The sequence below is a fragment of the Neolamprologus multifasciatus genome, chromosome 5, assembly GCF_963576455.1.
Source record: "Neolamprologus multifasciatus chromosome 5, fNeoMul1.2, whole genome shotgun sequence".
NCBI classification, from domain to species: Eukaryota; Metazoa; Chordata; class Actinopteri; order Cichliformes; family Cichlidae; genus Neolamprologus; species Neolamprologus multifasciatus.
In genome coordinates this window covers 13,461,656-13,481,072 of record NC_140443.1, presented here as the reverse complement: position 1 = coordinate 13,481,072, position 19,417 = coordinate 13,461,656, and the positions used below count along the sequence as shown (strand labels likewise).

The window sequence follows — 19,417 nt, the reverse complement described above, 5'->3', positions numbered from 1 at the left end:
GTCAGTGCGTTAGCGTTAGCCTGCAGCACAGTTTAATCACTGTGATCACATGCGGCCAGTTGGCACTCCTCTGAAGCTGCTTTTATTGTGAAACTGTCTGAAACAGATGCTAACTTCCTTCAGGAAGTCTGTTTATAAAGATGAATGACAGTAACTATAAAAGGTCAGCGTGGTTGAGGGGTTTGTTATATGTTTTATCTATTTGTCTTTATAAATCATTTCGTTCATTTTTCATATATTTCTTTAACTCTCTCTCTCTCTCTCTCTCCCTACATATATCTTTTTCATAACCTTGCAAAGTTGGATAGCTTTACTGCAAAATAAAATTTCACCTGTCGAGACACTAACTTTATTCCATGTCTTAAACAGACTGTGCTATTTTATTTCTTCAATTAATGAATTAATTTATCTTACATAATATCTGCCACCATTTACAACTTTTCATTTTCTGTTTGCTCCACATATTCAAACCGACTTTATCTGTCTCTGACACAGAAACACGTGTATGTTTAAGCTATGTAAAGGCACTATGGAAAAATGAGCGGTGTAGTGATGCAGTAGGAAAGTAAAGTTGCCACCCCCCCCCACCCCCCCATCTCACCAATCTGAGCCATGGTCTGAGTAACTCTCATCACTCAGGCGACTCACACATGGACTCTATACTCAGACCGAGCCCTTTGCACTACTTTCAAGCACTTTGTTCTCCAATGTCTGCCTTTTTACTGTTTTGTAAATGTTTCTCCTGCTTGTTATTTATTCCTCCTGTCTTATCATTTATATTTAATTCCTGCACAGAGCACCCATAATTTCATTGTACATGTACAATGACAATAAAGGGCTATTCTATTCTATTCTATAGTCTGGATACAAGTGCACATTTTGGTGTATTGAGGTTGAATAAAATGAATTTCTTTGAAATGAAAGAAAACAGTGAACTACAGGCCTTAAAATACATTTTCCCTTCTTTGCTCGGTGTGTCAGAACTGTGTTACCCTTTTAGCAACAACATGTATGTAAACCCAACTGAATAAAAAGTCTTGCACACATAATGAATGAGCTACTGTAAGTGCATAGCTTGGGCAACACATCATCATTCAGTCCTGGCATAAGTCTGACTTACGTTGGCCAGTGGCAGGTGTCTCCTGCGTGTAGGGGTGTGCCTGGAGAGAAGGGAGCGTGCTGATAGGCGGTAGTGGTTGAGAAGACAGGTGATGACCACCACCATCACCATCATGACTATTACGATCACCAGAATCTGGACGAACTCCAGCTGGGCTGCAGTGACAGAGAAAGAAAGACTGACATAAGTACGAGTCTCAAGAAAGCAGAAAACAGTCCTCTGTGGCTCTTTGTACAATAACCCTGATGATGGTACAGTCACATTAACACCGTTAGGTCAGGTACGTGCCTTGCAAGGACATGAAAAGTGTATGATGACATCTGCCTATTTTGCATTATATTTGAAGATCTAATATTTCCCTTTATTTTTTTATTGGAAAATCCAATCATTGTCAGAGACTTTTTAGATGGCCAAAGACCTCATCCCCTGTATAGTTGCCTCAGATAACATAATCACCATCCTCTTATTACGTTTTAGGGCAATAACAGTTAAGATCACGGCTCTCTAGTCTCATTCCAAGCAACTAAAAATACATATTTCAAAAGTTCAGGGCTTTCACAGAAACAAAACGCTGTTGTAAATCCTGATTTAGTTATTCAACTGAAATACTAATGATAATAATAACAAAATAACTCATGGCTGGATTTGAAAATTGTATTGTCCATTTAATCATTGGGGATGTTGGTAGTTCAGGTCAAACAACATGGAGAGAGCTAAAGTACATTAAACAGTATTGCAACATATACCCAATAATTACTGTGTAAAATATATGAGTTCATCATCTTTTTTGGTTTTTTAGTACTACTTCAATTCAATTCAATTCAATTCAATTTTATTTATATAGCGCCAAATCACAACAAAAGTCGCCTCAAGGCGAGTGCTTCATCACATTCGTGGTTAAAAATGACTTCAACAAATATGAAAACACACATTTAAAGCAGGCTGGCATAATTGATGTTATTAGAAGAAAAAAACAGAGAAAGATATAGTCCTCATGTCAGGTCAGGGTGTTTCACACACACACAGACACACACACACACACACACACACAGACACACACACACACAAACACAGCCAGACGAGGCCAGGCTGACAGACAGGGCCACCTTTGTTGAGAGACAGCCTGCTTTAAATACCCCCTAACCCTGCTCCACCTCCCCCATCATCAGCACTGCCATTATCCACACACAGAAACAGAGGCTTTTTTCTCACACTTTGTTTTTGTTTTGTTTTTTTCACAGGGAGCAGGCAGAGGTCAGGGCCAAGTCAGACACAAGAGCATAAAGTAACTAGCAGACAACAAACCAACCCTCCCCCGCACACCCCCTGCCCACACACACTCACACTGCATTCTGTTTTTCTCACAGTCCACACCAGTTCTCACAGTCTTGAGTTCCTCTTACCAGTAAACCATCACAGAAGATGAAGAAGTATAGAGTCAGATGACTCCTGTTTCACTGGATTCATTCACGTATTACTTTTTATCACATTTATATATATTAGCTCACAGGCTACGCTAACATATTAAAGCAAAAAAAAAAGAAAGTTTCAGAGACGCACAGAAATCTTTGATAGAGAAGCAGAGTTTTAAAGAATCAATAGAAGTTAAAACATATACTAGTTTCTGGGAACTAAGCACCAGTTTTTTAACAAAACAAACCTAACATTTTATTTAAACCATGATTAAAAGCATCATTCTTCCCCTTCTGTTAGGCATTTATGCTTAGCACGTATGGTCTATATACACAAGAGGACCCCAAAGAACTCCAGGGAACGTGGTCAGAAGACCACTTAGGACAAACTTCTGTAAGACTTGCAGCTGCACACTTCCTGGGATTAAAAGGATTTTCACAACAAGATAACCCAAAGTTGGCTGAGATGATGCATTTAAATGCCATTTCACTTGACCAACTGTCCCAAATTTCCAAGATTTTTTATATGCAGTGATGCACATAGTAAACCTGCAAATTCCCACATGTAAGAAAAACTTTAATTGACAATTTAGATATATACATGTGTAACTATCTACAACTATCTGCAAATATGCTGATTTGCATGCATTTAAAAGGAAAAATGAACTTAAAGACTAAAGTGTGCTTGCTTAAAAATAAATCAGACTCTAGTGCATACAAAGGAATCTGATAACATACATCTTTTCATCTCAGATAAGAAACTCACCGCACAGCTGTGTCTGAACACAGTTGTCATGGTTGTGACTCTGTGATGAAGGTTGCATAGTCTCGTCACTCAACAAGCCTCACAAAAAAAAAAAGGTTGATTTCCAGAGGAAAGATCCTGAAGATCTGCTACTGAGGGAAAAGTAAGAAAGCAACGCTGAACCAAAACAACAAAAATAAAAGAAAGTAAAACAAAACTTTCCAAGCTACATATCCTGTGGATGCTCCAACCGGTGTGTCCTCACCGGCCGTCACACACACTCTGAGCCTGGAGTAAGCTTTGTCTGCAACTTTTTCTCACACACATTCCCACACTGTCCAGACACACACAGGCGCACATATCGAGGAAACAGCTGACCAGACCCTTTCTTCTGCCCTCCCTCGCCACCAAAACCCAATAGCTGTGAACAAAAGGGGTCAGTGTGAGGGAGGAGGGGAGGCAGAGAAAGAGACAGAGGGAGAGGGGAGAGGAAAAGAGGGGGAGTGGTGGGAGCGTCTGGGAGAGGAGACAGATGGGTCAGTGGGATGGAGAGAATAATGATGAGATAGAGAGAGAGAGAGAGAGAGACATGGAGAGGGGAGGGGGAGCTGAGTTTGAACTTTGAACTTCTCTGCTCATTAGGACATTCAAACACTGAGGCAATTAAACTCTTACAAGCAGAATACAATAGTTAGTACTGACTGCTTCATCATAGAAAGGATCGTTGTGGTCTGGTATAGGGTTAGGGTGGGTCTGTCATGGCACAGTATGGTGCGGCAGGGGTCAAGAACAAGAGCACAGCTTTTTAAATATTATATGAAGAGATTGTGTATGAAATGATTCCCTGCAAATGTTGTAATTCACCCCTCTTTGACTGTCAAATCTATTTTGCTGGTGTACAGATGCAAAATATGGAAAATCGTGTCACCGTCCATAAATATCCAGACCTAAATTTAGCTGTAAGGCAACACCATCCCTCCAGGACAAAGCCCAATATGCTGTCTCTCACAAAATAACACTTTTATCCAAAATGCTAAGAAAACTAAGCAAAAGGCAAACCATGAGAATATTTAACCTCACACTAATGAAGCCCCTTTTCCCTCATATCACTTGGAAAATGTTATAAAAAATGTTTTAAAATTACCAGCCAATGTCAGGGGTTGTGGGGCCTAATTACACCAGTGGATTCAAGTGGATTGGACCCACATGTACAGTCGTGGTTTTTCAGTCCATCACAGAAGATCAGCTACTGTCACGTCTGCATCTTCTCTCTGTCTCCAAGTTCTTTGGGCAGAAACCAGAGCACCTGGATGTAACCCACACATCCACAGGGTGAACTCGGAAAGCCAGGTTGGTCCGAACCCAGGATCGTTCTTGGTATGAGGTGACATTGCTAACCACTGCACTACCATGCAGCCCTGTTACATAACGTCAGAGTTCCTGTTGACGTTGTGAATGCAGAAAAGACGGCTTGGAAGGTTTATAGTTACCAAAGAGGCCACTGTGCTGTGTACGGTATGTTGCGAAGGGAAAGGAAAGGGAGGGAAAGAAAAGTTGTGGGAGTTTAGCACCAGCTGAAAGAACAAGCTGTCAGCAGGCAGTGAGCCCACAGACACGCACACACACACACACAGTCTGGGTGGCTTCACACAGATGGCGAGACTGGCATCGCTGTATGTTTAAGTGCCTCTCTGTTCCTTTTTTGCCTTTGACAATAACAACAGTTCGCTTTAACAGGCAATGTGACTGTTTACAGATAATAATTTTAGTCTGTTTATGTTTGCTCATGTGGGTGTCTGTGTTCCTTTCCTCCCATGTCTGCTGCAGTATGTCCCTTAATTTCTCCCTTTGATATCTTTCCGTCCTTCCTTTCAGTCCTTTTTTTTTCTCCCTTCTGTCCGAGGTTTGAACATTTCATGGCAACATTGTTCAAAAATTAAAAGTGGATTTAGCACATAAAGCCATACTGTTGCATTCTGGCACTTACACACCTTTTTTTATGTGCTAATTTAGTTGTTTGCTTCCTACTGGATATGCTATCTCAAAACTGGTATTATAATAATTATATTATATATTACAATATATTATATTTATAGCACTTCTATTGACATATCTATAGCTTTGTAGTGACACTAGGCTTGTTTGACTCATTTTGGTAAAAGTACATATATAGCCAAATCTGATGTAAAGTGGGCCCCAACAGCAAAACCCATGCATATTAAATTAACAATATTAATAATAAGAAGTAAACATGTCCACCTTCTCCGTTGCTTTTAGTCTAAATAAGTAAAACCACATTAATTAAACCATTCTTTACAAAACACATGAAGAGCAGACTATAAGTGATAGATTACAGTAGATCTACAAGTATTTTGGAACTACAGATTTGTTTTTGTTTTTTTTTACTTTTTTACAGTTTAGACAACTTGTAGAGATAAAAAAAAAAATACTTTTAGGCTTCCAGATATTTCCACACCCTTGTAATATTTTGGCATCGCCACACCAGGGGTTCTGGCCTATGGACCAAATGTTTGAAAGCATTTACAGGCACAAGTTTGAGCCACTCTTGAGTGCCTTTTGCTGATGTTTTAATGTTTGTTTCCTTTCAGCTTTTGCAAATTGATGCATCATCATTCAATAAAAAATTCCTACTATTGCTATAAACACATACTCTGTCAGTCCCCCTGAACACAGAGCTCCCAAAACTGCGAGGTCAGCAGGTCAGCCAGCAGCTCGGCCAGCAGCTCTCCTCCCTTCCCTTTCTTTTCCGCTCTTATTTTGATTCTCTCTTTTCTCTCCAGTGTCAATAATGCTGTGTTTAGCTCACTCCTTCCATTCTGCATGCTAACTGTGTTTTCATCCACTTGTGCCGCTCATTTTAAGGTGCATAACTTTGCAGAGAGATTTTATTTTATTTTTTGCAGAATTTATGTTTTTTTTTTGCAGAATTTATGTTTTTCCCCCACCCCGTGGAGATTTAAAATGTGCAGCCATTCCACCTCATTTTCCCCATTCTCTCTTCTTCTTTTTTCTCTCTGTCATCTTATTCTTCATCCTTATTTCTCTTCTCTTTCAATCGCAGAAGCCTTTTTGGTATGCCAAAATTATTTTTAAAGCAAATGTGTTGTGCAGATGCACCACTGAAAAACATCCTTGAGGCTAAAACATGCTCCAGCGAAGATACATAATAACACTGTTTCTGTGGTATGCTACAAAAAACAGGTTTGTGCAAACCGCAGAGGCTCCAAAATCTCAGCTACATGCTCATATGTGTGAATTCAAAGAGACAAGAAAAGAAATATAAAACAAATAGGCAAACAATGATCAAGCTTTAGTGTATTTGATTTCTTCCTGGCAGACAAAAATGTGCACCGCCGAGTATTTGTGCTAAATGCAAACAGAAAACCGCATTCATGGGTTTATTAAGCCTCAGCCCATGCTGCATTGACAGTTGCTAAGGTTATAAGTCAAAGAAATCCCTCTGCCCCAGATAACTTTCAAAAGACACTGCTACCCTTGTTGACTTCATCAAACTCTTTTATTTTTTGTCTTTAAATAATGGACAGTGGACTGCGATCCAAAAGACGACTTCTCTACCCCTAACCTTCATTGTATTTCACACAAATAGAGTCTAAAAAATCTCTTACTAATTCATTAGCCATCTGGGGTGCAACTGTATTGTGCATAAGAATTTTTATTTAATCCTTGAATAGTTAAGGCGATATTTTCAGCTCACCTGTTTGTTCTGATCTGCAGTTTACTAAAAAAATTGTCACATGTGTGATGGTAATTAAAAATGACTTAAATGGCTCATCCAGTTTCAAATTATCTTCAGTTGACTGACTAATTGAATCAGTGCAGGTGCTTAACCTTCAGCCAGATTAGACAAGCAACCAAAATAACTGAGAGGATTCATTTATGACCCCTTATCTTTTATGCAGGAAAATTTTTTCTAATGACGCCATTTGAGTTTATCATAGCTGCCGTCTTTCCTTAATCTATGACAGATGCCTTCTAATATATAATTGTATTGTATAATTGTTTTAATCATTTTAATGCAATAAAAGCATCTCCAACTCGTCTCCATTAGTTGTTTTGCTGTTATTTGCCTCAAGGCTTCTGCAGCAGCACGTCTTACTATTCTAGGCCTATTAGCTATGCTTCATTGCTACATTGTAGCGATCAGACACTGAAAATTAGTGCACGATTTTAAAACGTGCATATATTTTCAAAGTGATAAAAAACTGAAAAGTTGAAGAAGTCAAAGTTTGACTTTATGACTGAACTTAAAACCGTTGAGAGTTACATTTCATTTTTCGTTTTTTGAATTTGATTATGCCAAAAAGAATTTGCAGCGTATTAAAGATAATCTCAGAAAAAGATGGTTTGTGTAAAAACTGATCATCAAAATAAAAGCCTGACGTCTCTCATATCATCCTGAGTCTGATTGCACAGCTTACATCAGCTTTGAGACTAAACAGAAAGTCTGTGGTGCTTTCTGGTTTATTAGGACTGAAACAAAAAAATGGTGTCAGGTTGAATTATGCAGGATTTACAGTTTTGCACTAAAATTCAGCATATTTTCTTTTTGAAAGATCAAGGTTCAGACCTGTGTCTTCCCAGTGCCTTATCTTCAAGGGAGAACAATTCTAAATAGCCATTTGAAGTTCCTCTAATTTTCCTTGTGCAACGCTAAAGAAACATTTTCACTTCTCAGAATTGTTGCATGAGAGAGATTGCTGATCGCTTCCCTCTCTCTGTGGTGTTGTCTAGACAGGAGGAGGCTGTAAGCCTGGCAGGCAGGCAGACACTCCATGGTTAATCTAAAGCAATTAGCTCATTTGTCATCCGCTGCCTGCTCTCAGTCTATCTGCCTCCTTCTCCTCCTCCTCCTGCATTCAACTAAAGGTCACAAGCGGTCATTGCCGAGTCAGATGGCTCTGAGAGTGCAGACAGAGAGAGAGTGGGGAGGGCAGGAGAATTGAGGGAGGGGTGGTAGGAGAAAGGAAGACAGGGAGGAAGAAAATTTGGTGGGAAGGAAGGAGGGAGTGGAAGGGAAGAAGTTGAAGAGTGAGGAATAAAGCAGGGAATGTGAAGGGAGGCAGAAAAGAAGGCAGGACATGAAATATATTAGCAAAGGAGATGGAAAATATGAGGTTGAAAAGCTTAAAAAGGGAGGAAGGAAGGCAACCAGAAAAGAAAATGTAAAAAAAAATCAATGATGAAAAGAGTAGAAAGGGAGAAAGGGAAGAAGAGAGAGAGAAGAGCTCGCTAATTCCTCCCCCCTTTCTCAGTCCTCAGATGACTCGACAGTCTGGGTAGTCAGAAATAGCACAGACAGCTGTGTGTGTGTATGTGTGTGTGTATGTGTGTGTGGGAGTGAGAGAGAGAGTGTTTGTGCAAGCTCCTATATGTGTGTGAGTGTGAGAGGCAGAGTTATAGGTCATAGGTTCACACAATTTTGCCTGCCAATTTCCATGAGAAAGGCTTTAGGGGGCAATGGGTGGTGGTATATGTGTGTGTGTGTGTGTGTAAGGGAGGTTTGCACAAACACCAACACATACATACAAGAAAGACACACAAAATGATACACACTGTCTCTTCCCATTGACTTTGGAAGTCATAGTCATGGTGCAGCCAACAAGTGTGGGAACTTTGGTCCATAAAACTCCCACTGCTTGATTCAACAGTGGGAAAATAGAGACAGAAATCTGAGTGTGTGTGTGTGTGTGTGTGTGTGTGTGTGTGTGTGTGTGTGTGTGCAAGTGTGTGTGTGTGAGTGTGTGCATGTTTGAAGGGGTAAGTTATCATCCTTCCTCATCTTTCTCTAACCGTCATCCCATTTCTGATTCTCATCTTTCATTAGTCTTTGCTCTGAAAAAGGAAACTTCTCTCTCATCACGTCTTGTTTGAGACAACACGCAGTCATGTGTTACTTAAACCGAGCACACACACACACCCACACCCACACACACAGACTTTAATGAGAGCAGGAACATTAGCTAAGGACTTCTACTGCAGTGTAAAGTACAGGAATTTGACAGCTGATGTATTGAAATACTAGAAAGTAAAGTTGTCAATAGACTGACCGACTGAAGCATTTTAAAGCCCAAAAGTGTGACGATTGCGAGTGTAACAGATGATTAACAAAATGTAAAACCAGAACTGTAACTTTACATGATCCACTTGCACAGTGTGTAATTTTACATTACCCAAAGCCTACTTTGCAAATGAGGACCAGATCCTGCTGGCTAGGGCATTGTTTTAGATGGTGGAAGAAACCGGAGCTCCCAGAGAAATACGTGCAAGTACGGAGAGAAGGTGCAAACAAGTGAAAGGCCCTGCCCGGGTTTGAAACCAGGAAGAAGTTAGAGGTAACAGCAAGCAAAATGTGCTGACATATGTACCTGAATCCATCTCAAATGGAGATTCTTTCACTGTAAAAACAAAAAAAACGAATGCATGAAAATCAGATTTTGGTACGCATAGAGGTTCACTATGTCAAACCACTCTACTGTAATAATAATAATAAAACAAATACCGATATCACAGTCTATATATCAAATTTGAAAACTAAATGGATAAGGGAAAAAAACAAAACAGCCATCACTGCCATTGTGATAAAGAGCATTATTTCACCACGTAAGTAACCACCTTATCTAAATGTTCAGTGCAGACATTTTACAACAAGACAAAATAAAGTATAATTGGAGGATATGTAATAGGTGTAAGAACTGGGTGTACAGAATAGATGAGTGCTGGAGTGGAAGAAGGACAGAGAAGCATTAGTCTAAATTTAGAGTGTTAATCCAGGGAACTCCCATGTTAAATTGCAAGTCCCATCTGGAGCACTAGCTATGCTAACTCTAGCAGAGAGTAGGTCACGGACTCTGAGTAAACTAAATATCCTGACCATGAAACACATAAAGCATGCTGCCAGCTCTCACCAATACAATACAGGTGCTGTGACCTTTGACACTTTGACCTTCAGACTTTAATGACTTTCAGAGTCCACCCTAATAACACATTTGACTCAGTTTTTTAAAAAATAAGAATGATAAAATACAAAAGTCTTTGTTATTTAACGAGAACCAATGACAACTTTAATAAAACTGAATAATAATAATAAGGATTTTTATTAGAAAAAAGCAAATGTGTTTGGATAGCATTAAAGGCTATAGTACTGAAGCGTCTCATTGAGCAGGTCGCACTAATCAGTAAGTTTGGTGCTTTCATGTTTTATGCTGTTTTCACCTAAAACAATTGCAACACAGCTGATTAAAGTTCTACGAGTTCACAGCTTTTTGAGGTTTCTTGTAAAAATACTGGAAGAAGAATTACTTTCGTGACAGGTGGTGAATATACTGAGCTACAGTACTGTACATTAGCGTACTTACATTTTATTTTAAAAAAATGCAATTTTAATACCACTAATGCATTTTTGTAATTGTAAATAATTTGCTTTTTGGCTTGACTTTGGTTCTACTCTCTGTGATATGTATGCATATGTCTGTTTTCTGAAGTTGGCCATGCTTTGAAGTTGCTATTAAACAGATATAACCATGCTGTTTGTTTGACTAGCTCTCATCAGCATGTGGGCGGTATTTATTATAGTTGTCTTGTGTTTGATATCTGTTGTCCAAAGGTTTTACAGAAATAACTCATTTTTTATCTTTAATTCTGCTATAGCAATTGCACTGTTTTAACCAAAATTATTACAGTAACACACAGTTACAATCAAACACAGTTACAGTTATGTTTCTGCATGTCTTAAGAATATTTGTTTTTTCTGGTTTGCAGGAGTCTGGCTGAGCTGTGGCACGATAAAGGAAATGAATAAAAATTAAATAGAATCCCTGCTGTGCTGACATCAGAAGCATCAGCGAAATGGAAACAAAGCACAGACAAATGCAAACAACACACCTCGTGCTGTACTGGACACGCAAAGCCATTAATGTTAGCAATGGAAAAAGTGACAGTATGTAAAGTCCAACAAGGAGACCGGAAATCATTCACTCAGTGTTCTCACACACACACACACACACACACACACACACACACACACACTGCTCCTCTGTGTACTAGCTGACCTGCAGAGCATTCTGTCTGAAACATATGAAAATCAAACCTCATTATCAGCTGCTTGTCTGGCTCTGTGTTTGTGTGTGCGCGCGCGAGTGTATGTGTGTGTTGCTCATTATAATTCTAGCCAGAAGGAGCTAGACTACCCCTGTCGTCTCGCACCCCCGCACACGCAGACACGCACGCACACAGATAGACCTTCGTTCACAAACACACACGGTGTTCATTTGAATGAGAAAGAGACAAGAAAGTCACGGGGCAGGTCACATTCGCGTGTGTGTGTTTATAATGGATCTGTTCCAAAGTGACACTAGACATAATAATAATCATTAGCAGCGTGCAATCAGTGGCTGCGCGCACACAGACACACATTTACAGGTCTTCAGGTTGGCTAACAAAGTTACTAGTTCAATTCCTTCTGTCAGCAAGTGCCCTTTAGCAGTACTATTACAGCAAAATTACACCAACGTTTACTGTTATATTGTCACATTTACTTTTGTAAATGATTAGTCTTTTCTGTATTCTACATCTACAAGCTTACATGGATAAAATAATTATTGTCCCTCATTCATTTTTTAAAATTCAGCGCTCCTCTTTTCTTTGTAGCTGTGCACTTTTTGCCCTTCTTTAAAAAAAATCAGTTACTGGTTCAACTCTATTTCAAATAACTGAAAATGAGCCTTTGATCAACAAAATCTCTCTAGTGGGAATTAAAAAGTTGAAACAGACTTTGCATGGATAAACCTGCAGAGGGCTCATTAATGGTTGGATCATTAATGATTGCCTACAGTTGCCTTTTTCTCCACATTGCTAATGGTCTCTTGCCAGGCCCACTTCACGTCAGGACAGCTCAACTCTCCCTCACTCTCCACATCTGTGCCGAGCCACAGGCCTCACTTGGACCCACAGTCTGGGCCCAACTTCCAACATGATAACCCAGTGTTCCCACCACGTCCAGGTGTTATTCTCAAGTTTTCAGTTGAATTGAAGTTCGGGAAAGTCCCCTGTTAATAAATGGGTGTGTTTGTAAAGCCAATAGTCCTACGTAACTGCGTTAAATAATCACGATTTTATTTTAGTATACACAATTATTATTTCTGCCATAAAAGAACAGTACGGATATCATGCATATTATAACTGGCATACACTAGGGGCTGAGAGCCAAGGATCAGTTTTCAATATGATATTATTACATTAGATTGTTTACAGTAACACATCACAGTACAGTGACACCCCTCTCTTCACTTTACCCTCATTAATTTTATACGCTCCACCATAAGGAGTCTTTAAGTGACCTAAGACTGGCAGGGTAGCCCGTTTAGATCTCCTGAATGCTTTAATAAAAACGTAAGTATTTGGCACCAGTGTGTTGATAACTTATCACAAGAGGACGTGATTCAATAGGATAAATGTGCCAGTGCACGATATTTCTTTCATAGCTCCAGCTAATGACTCTTCTGAGATTATTGCTGCTTATTAACCAAATATTTTTTCTATAAAACATTAGAAAAAGAATCGCTGTCACATTTTTCTAGACTTCAGACAGCGTTGTCAAATGTCTAGCGGTGTCTGATTAACAGTTTGAAGAATAAAGAAATTCCGTTAATGTAAAAACTGGCACAGATCTGTCAAATGTTTCATGTTATTGGCCAGAAATGACTTCAATTATCCAAACAGTCATTGATTAATTTCCTGTTGTTTGATTTAAATTAATGGTAATAATGAATTTCAATGTCACAATTTAATGTATTAAGTAGTATTAAGATGCATCCTGTATACATGGATTGGGGAAATTGGGATGATTTTTTTTTTTTACATTTTGATGAGATGTTACTGATTTTTTCAGCTACTATTAGTTTAATCTTAGTCTGTCACTTTAGTGAGCAAGAATTTGTAAGTGTGCTAAGTCACTAAATGGGTTTCTAACATCTAAGACATTTTGAGCTACGTCCAAAAGCTGAAAGAAACCAAAAGTTTGCTTTTATCTGACAAAACAGTTATACATTATTTTACTTGCGCATCCTCAATAGAGAACTGTTTTAAGCCATGCTCCAAAAACTTGTTGAAGATCCAAAAATGACTCATAGCATTAAATGTATCACAATAGCCCACTAATAGTGAATTTTTATGCATTTAGGAAAATATAAAATAAATAATACTGAGAAAAATTAGTGGTGTTTCAGTGATAAAGGGTCACTAAGGAGGTATGAATTTAGTGTAATAAATATTCAAGGACAAACCTGTTGTGTTCTGCAGGTGTGTGTATGTCTAAGATAAGCTAAAAGCAGTTATAGAGGTAATGAGTTTGCGATGAAGCCTGCAAAACGAGGCAAATGTGTGTATGAGTGTGTGTGTGTGTGTGTGTGAGCCAGGCATGTGGTTCCTCTCCAGCTGCCAAATCAAAACTCGCTCAGCCAGTCCTTCCATGCACACACACACGCGCGCACACACACCTGGCTAGACAAAACAATGTCTGTCTGACCCTGTGTGCGTTTTTGTGTTTCTGCATGGGAAAATCAATTCCACATTAATAAACAATGGTTAATGAATTAAAAGCACTTCTGTCTGCGGCTACAGTGCGTGTGTGCGGGACACAAGAATGATGTTAATGATTTACTGTGCACGGAAATCGGTTGTGCTCAGACTGGATGCCATGTGATTCAAGTACCAATCCCCACTAAAAGCTCTACTATTAAATATTTTGATATCAGTGGTGAATTGGATGACTGAACATAATCTAAAATAGGTCACTTGTATTGATGAATTCACAAATTTTACAGCTCTTTCTTTTAAAGACTTGCTAGGAAGCTGTGCTCATAATTAATCTCTTTTAAAAACGACACACCTGACAAGTTACACACTAACAGCTGAAGAGGTGGAGGCCAAACAAAGACTTAAAATAAGGAGTAGGTTTGCTCAGAAGGCTCTTAATTCTTACTTTCATTATATCTTTTTTTCTCAATAATGAACAATTTTACTATTGTATTGTCTACCTTACAATAAAAAGCGCCTTACTCATTTATCTGCTCAAGATCAAAGCGACGAAGTCCAAATTCCAAACATATTTGGTCTGCTTTTAGAATAAAAAAAAAACATAAGAAGCAAACGCTGTCATTTCACAAGCAGCAACCTGTTGAAGTTTAAGGTTTCATGATCTATGCTTCAAGAATAAGTCATTTGGAAAAGTTGTACTATTTTCCTTAGTATCTTCTAAGACTTTTTTGTGGTTTTGAAGTGCAACCAGACTATTTGTGGTTGTATTAAAAACCAGAAAGCCTATCCTAACACACGTTTTGCTAATTTTCTTAAGTTAGTAGCAATTCCCCTCCCAGGCAGTCACTCCTTTTATTTCATTGAAGAATTGTAACAGATGCCAATACCTATGATGATGGTGGAATAATAATGTAAATGCTACATTTGATGATCTCTGTTTACATTAACATGCTCCATTAAGGAAATACTGAACCATTTGATGACTAAACACATTCTTACCCTCCCTTGACCAACACCGCAACCCTCACTCTCTTTATAAACTGCAATCCAAAAACAGCAACAAGTGAACACATGAATGCTTCCTTTATTATTCAGGTGCCGTTGAGCAAGAAACCGAAGCCTCACCTGCCTCACGAGAGCAGCCCGGTGGCTAAAACGTTCAAAAACACCTGGCTCTCAGAGTGCACTTTCTTTCTTAAAGGCTCACCTCTAATCAGCTCATGTCCTTTCTTTATCCTCCACATGAATCAACACGCCTTTGCTTTTGTGCCTTTGCGTGTGTGTATGTGTCTGTGCGCGCGTGTGTGTGTGCTAGAGATGAGATAACCTCTAGTTTAGACAAAACAATTTTCTGCAGAAACCCAAACAGCATGACTGCAACAAAGCTGAAACAAAGAACTGCATGGAAAGTATAAAAAGGAAAGAATGAGCAGGAGCGGGGGGTGGGGGGAATAAAGGGTGAAAATATTTCACCGTCTGAATATTTTGTGGTAGACATGTAGAGCTCTAACGTTTATTGCAAGAGACATCTGGCAAAAACCCAACATACACGTGGAAATCTGTCTGCGAGAGAGCAATGATATTATCCCTGTACTTACAGCCGACAGTGTTTTAATGCAGTTGATGTTTCTCCGTATCATCGGGGTCAGAAATGTTTACCATAAGAGGGTGTGTGTTGTGAAAGCTTAATGGATGGATGGATGGCAAACGAGCTGGGAAACTGGCTCCATGCCTCCAGAGCACAAAATGATATGGGCCTCACATTAAGGTGTGCATGCCAGCTGGCAAAGTCTACCGTCTCCTCACTGAGGAAGGTGTGGGAAGCTAGTGGACACAATGTGAGCAGCGATTGTGTTTCTGATGTAGCCAAGAATCTGTCAGCGCAGGTGTGATGGGAATTGTTTGCCTTTTTTAAAGAAACTAGCTATTTCAAAGTTTGTCTCCTGTAAGAAGACTCCTTCCATACTGTGGTGCATTTAGGAGACAAAAAAAAAAAAAAAAAAAACAACTTCTAAGAAGTTCCTTAAACCTTTCAAGTTGAATTTTCACTTCAACTGACTCCAAAAGGTCTTGTGGACTTTGTGTGGGGTAGCCAAACACAAATTTAAGTCTGATGCCGTGGAGCGGCTGGACACTGAGTCATGGCTAAAAATAGTAAAAAGAACAAACCTTCATCAGACATGTACATCCGATTAAGGCAACATGTTGTTTTCTTTTAAATTTCCTGTTTTCTCATTCCTACCCATCATCATCAAGTCTTGTGGTCCCCATGCTTACATGAAGAGCACAATCAAGGCTGTCACAAAGACTTTAATGGACTAAAAATTGGTATGTTTACATAAAACAAAAACAGCTGTCAGGCTGAGACACCACAGATGCTGGAAGCTCAGTTCACAGATTTTTCTGCCACTTGTGGGCAGCAGAACTATCTTCCAAAGTCCTAAGTCCTTCCAAAAGCAAGTCTTAAAACTCGACAGCCATCTCAACAGCTCATCTCGATAGCATTCGAAGTTGTATTATTACCTCTATGGTTGCCGAGACATAAAAACTGCAAATACAGAAACGTGAAACAGTCAAATATTTGCTAAATCTGACCAAAAATAACATTTCAAAAAGCTTTCTTTTTCTGCTGAAAAATGCTCCTACAGTGTTTTCATCTTATATAGTTTTGATGACTGTATATAATGCAATGGCATTATCATAATATTTTATCAGAAATAAACACTGAGCAGAAATTTGGAGAAAGATTAGGCAGAGTCTTCATGTTAATGTGCAGGTCTGCGCGCCCTTATAGAAATAGCATTAAGTGAAAATTAGTGCTGCAAAGGAGCCTGAAATTTGTTTTACATTGAACTCTTTTGCAAAGTGGTGAAATTTTTGAGATGGGCCAGTGCCACCCTGTGTGACCCCCTGATCACACCCTTGATCATAGGATGTTAGCAAACCATTGCACCGTTATTTGCATCATTATTTATTTGGGGATATGTTTGTGTTCAAAATTCACTTTTTCCTCTGCTTTCTTTTTACAGTTTAAACATTGAATATTTAAATGCACTGAAATGCACTCTGTGAAGTCTCCGGCCATTTAAAGCTCTTTTTCTTTCTACAGTCTTTAGTAGTGCAGACATAGCTATAAAAAACTGACTGAAGAGCACCGAGGCTGCTTGTTTGTTTGACCAACAGTAAGTTCAGTTCTATTCTATTCTCAGAGCACATTCGTTTATAGGTAAACCCCTTACTCCTTATAACCCCTTTCTAAAAAAGCGAATAGATTCCACCATAAGCAGGCTTAGGTTGCATACTTTTCCCATGATCAACTTTTCGATTTTTCCAATGATCAAAAATCTGAGGCCAACATTTACATGTTTAGCTGCTCTGTAGACCAGGAGATCTGTTTTGGGCTTTGAAAAACACCATCGAATGTGAACAAAAGGCCACAGTGGAAAGGAAAAGATGTGTTTTACGACTGAGCCAGCTTAGTGGGGATGTAGACTTGGCTACAGTGCAAGAGCATGATTGTAATATAACTTTGTTTTGATGTGCATGTGGGCTTTTATTTTCTCACCTTTTAGCCCTAAAACCATTAGAATCACATCCTTAATGTGCATCTGAAGCGGAGTACAGAGGCTGTCTGTGTGCTTTTCTAGCCTGCTGCTCTGTCTAGACACACTGCAATCCACTCAGTGTGTACGTGTGTAAATGTATGTGCGTTTGTGACAGTCAGAGAGTGAGGGGGTTATTTGGCATTTAGGTGGAGCTTGGTTTGTGTCAATGTGTTTGAATGGTTGAATATGTAATGATAATTATTAGCAATATAAACAGCTAGGAGGAGTCACGGTGGCATTCTGTGTGTGTGTGTGTGTGTGTGTTTGAGGATGCAAATGACGTGGTCCCAGCTGTTTCCTGTGAGCCAGAGGGCAAAGGAGGCAGACGCGTTCTCTCTGGAAGTCTGAGTGTGTGTGCGCACAGGGGTCAAGCCCACGGTCATGGGCGTCTGTGTCGTGTGGGTGGGGGGAATGGGAGTGTATGTGTGTGCTTTGTACACTGAAGTGTCCATTGTCTAGACTCTGTCTAGCAGTGAGGGCAGCTGATTGGTTGACAAATCATCGTAAATGTCGCACAAAACGTCTTTGTGTGAAATCTACATCACGGATTGCTTCCGAACATAATGTAAGGTATATCCACACAAAAGGCCAAAATACGTATGTGGTGACTTATGTAACTCAAATTCTTCTGCACATTTGGTGAAAATCATCTATGCTTTCGTCGTTTTTGTAAGATGCTCTCCAGTAGTTGACAATCATCCAAGTTTAGTCTTGACTCTTTCATGAACCACATGCAGCCCAATTTAATCTCAAGTGGGCTAGATCAGTGAATCAAGGAAAAGTAGCAATGAAAAAAAACACTGTCTAAATTTTTCCATTTGTTTTAGAAGACACTCTGACTTCATATGAGCCATTCATTTCAAGTCTGAGATGTCTTCAGAAAAGTATGTGGAATCTCAATAATATGTGTCCGTCTTCCATATTCACTCAGGCTACTGTCACCACAAAGGCAGGCTTAACAACTTTGCTTTGGTGTGGTAGGGCAGGCCACACGTAAGGTCTTTGTCAGTAAGAAGGCTGTAAAACTGGTGATGATTCAGACATCTGGCTTGAATGATACAGTAAGAAAGACTTTCACGACATGATTCATTCTTAGACACTGTCAGCGCAGTGCTTCCTTTTTCAAAAACAGAGAAAAGTTCAAAAGTTAAGACCTGCTTCACTGAAATTTTCAGACATTGAAAAACCATCCAGTAGGTTGTTTTGGATCTTCTGGCTGGCTGGGCATTTGACACTCATGGTTTAGACTTCTAACCTTAAATTTTAAGCAATAATTTCATTGAGCACTGCAGTTTCAAATATTTTCTTAGACTAGGATGTCAAAAAAATGTGTGTTTAAAACACTCATTTGTTCTAATTTTTTGATTTCAGCATGCAGATTTTTCATTTTTGGAGCCTGCTCCAACCCTGTGCTGAGACTTGGCTATCTATATTGATCTGTGGCTTCCTGCAGTCAGCATCAATATGTCCAGTTGCTATATTTACTGGTAGCTTTGTCAGCAGGTGGAGAGAAACAAATCAATCAGTCATCAAAGGTCTCATAAATATATCTGCACTTAAAAAAAACAAACAAGGAACATAAAACTGAATTCATTAACATAATATAGTTAGTGAGGAGAAATATTATGGGAGAAGGCACACAAACAACCAAAACCAACCCCCTCCACTGTGACAATGAACCTTTCACCCCTCCTCCTCCCTGCCTTCTCCTGACCTGACCCTCGACCTTTGCCCTTAAAGATACTCAGACTGTTTCACTTCACTCACTGCCTCCCAGCAGATGCAGCACGACATTGGATTTCAAATGCAAAAATGCCACCATTGACACAGCAAGCATTTGCATACATCTGAATATCCAAATGTCTAATGAAAATCTGCAAAACTGAATTACTCATGGAGGCCTGTGACATAACTTAAACATAATCTTGATATTTCTTCCCATAACGTCTGAAATCACTCA

At 39.3% G+C, this 19,417-nt stretch overlaps 1 protein-coding gene across 2 annotated transcripts in view; it reads right to left on the bottom strand.

Annotated features, from left to right (window-relative positions):
• pmepa1 (prostate transmembrane protein, androgen induced 1) overlaps positions 1-19,417 on the bottom strand; it is a 40,400-nt gene that overhangs the window by 10,005 nt on the left and 10,978 nt on the right. The window contains exons 2-3 of one of the 2 annotated variants that reach the window (XM_085158744.1): positions 3,299-3,426; positions 1,121-1,275 (exon numbers count right to left, since the gene is read on the bottom strand). In XM_085158744.1, the coding sequence (XP_085014870.1) occupies positions 1,121-1,275; positions 3,299-3,356 (213 nt within the window). In that variant the 5' untranslated portion in view covers positions 3,357-3,426. The remainder of the gene's footprint in view (positions 1-1,120; positions 1,276-3,298; positions 3,427-19,417) is intronic. The other variant, XM_085158743.1, reaches the window with a different exon arrangement.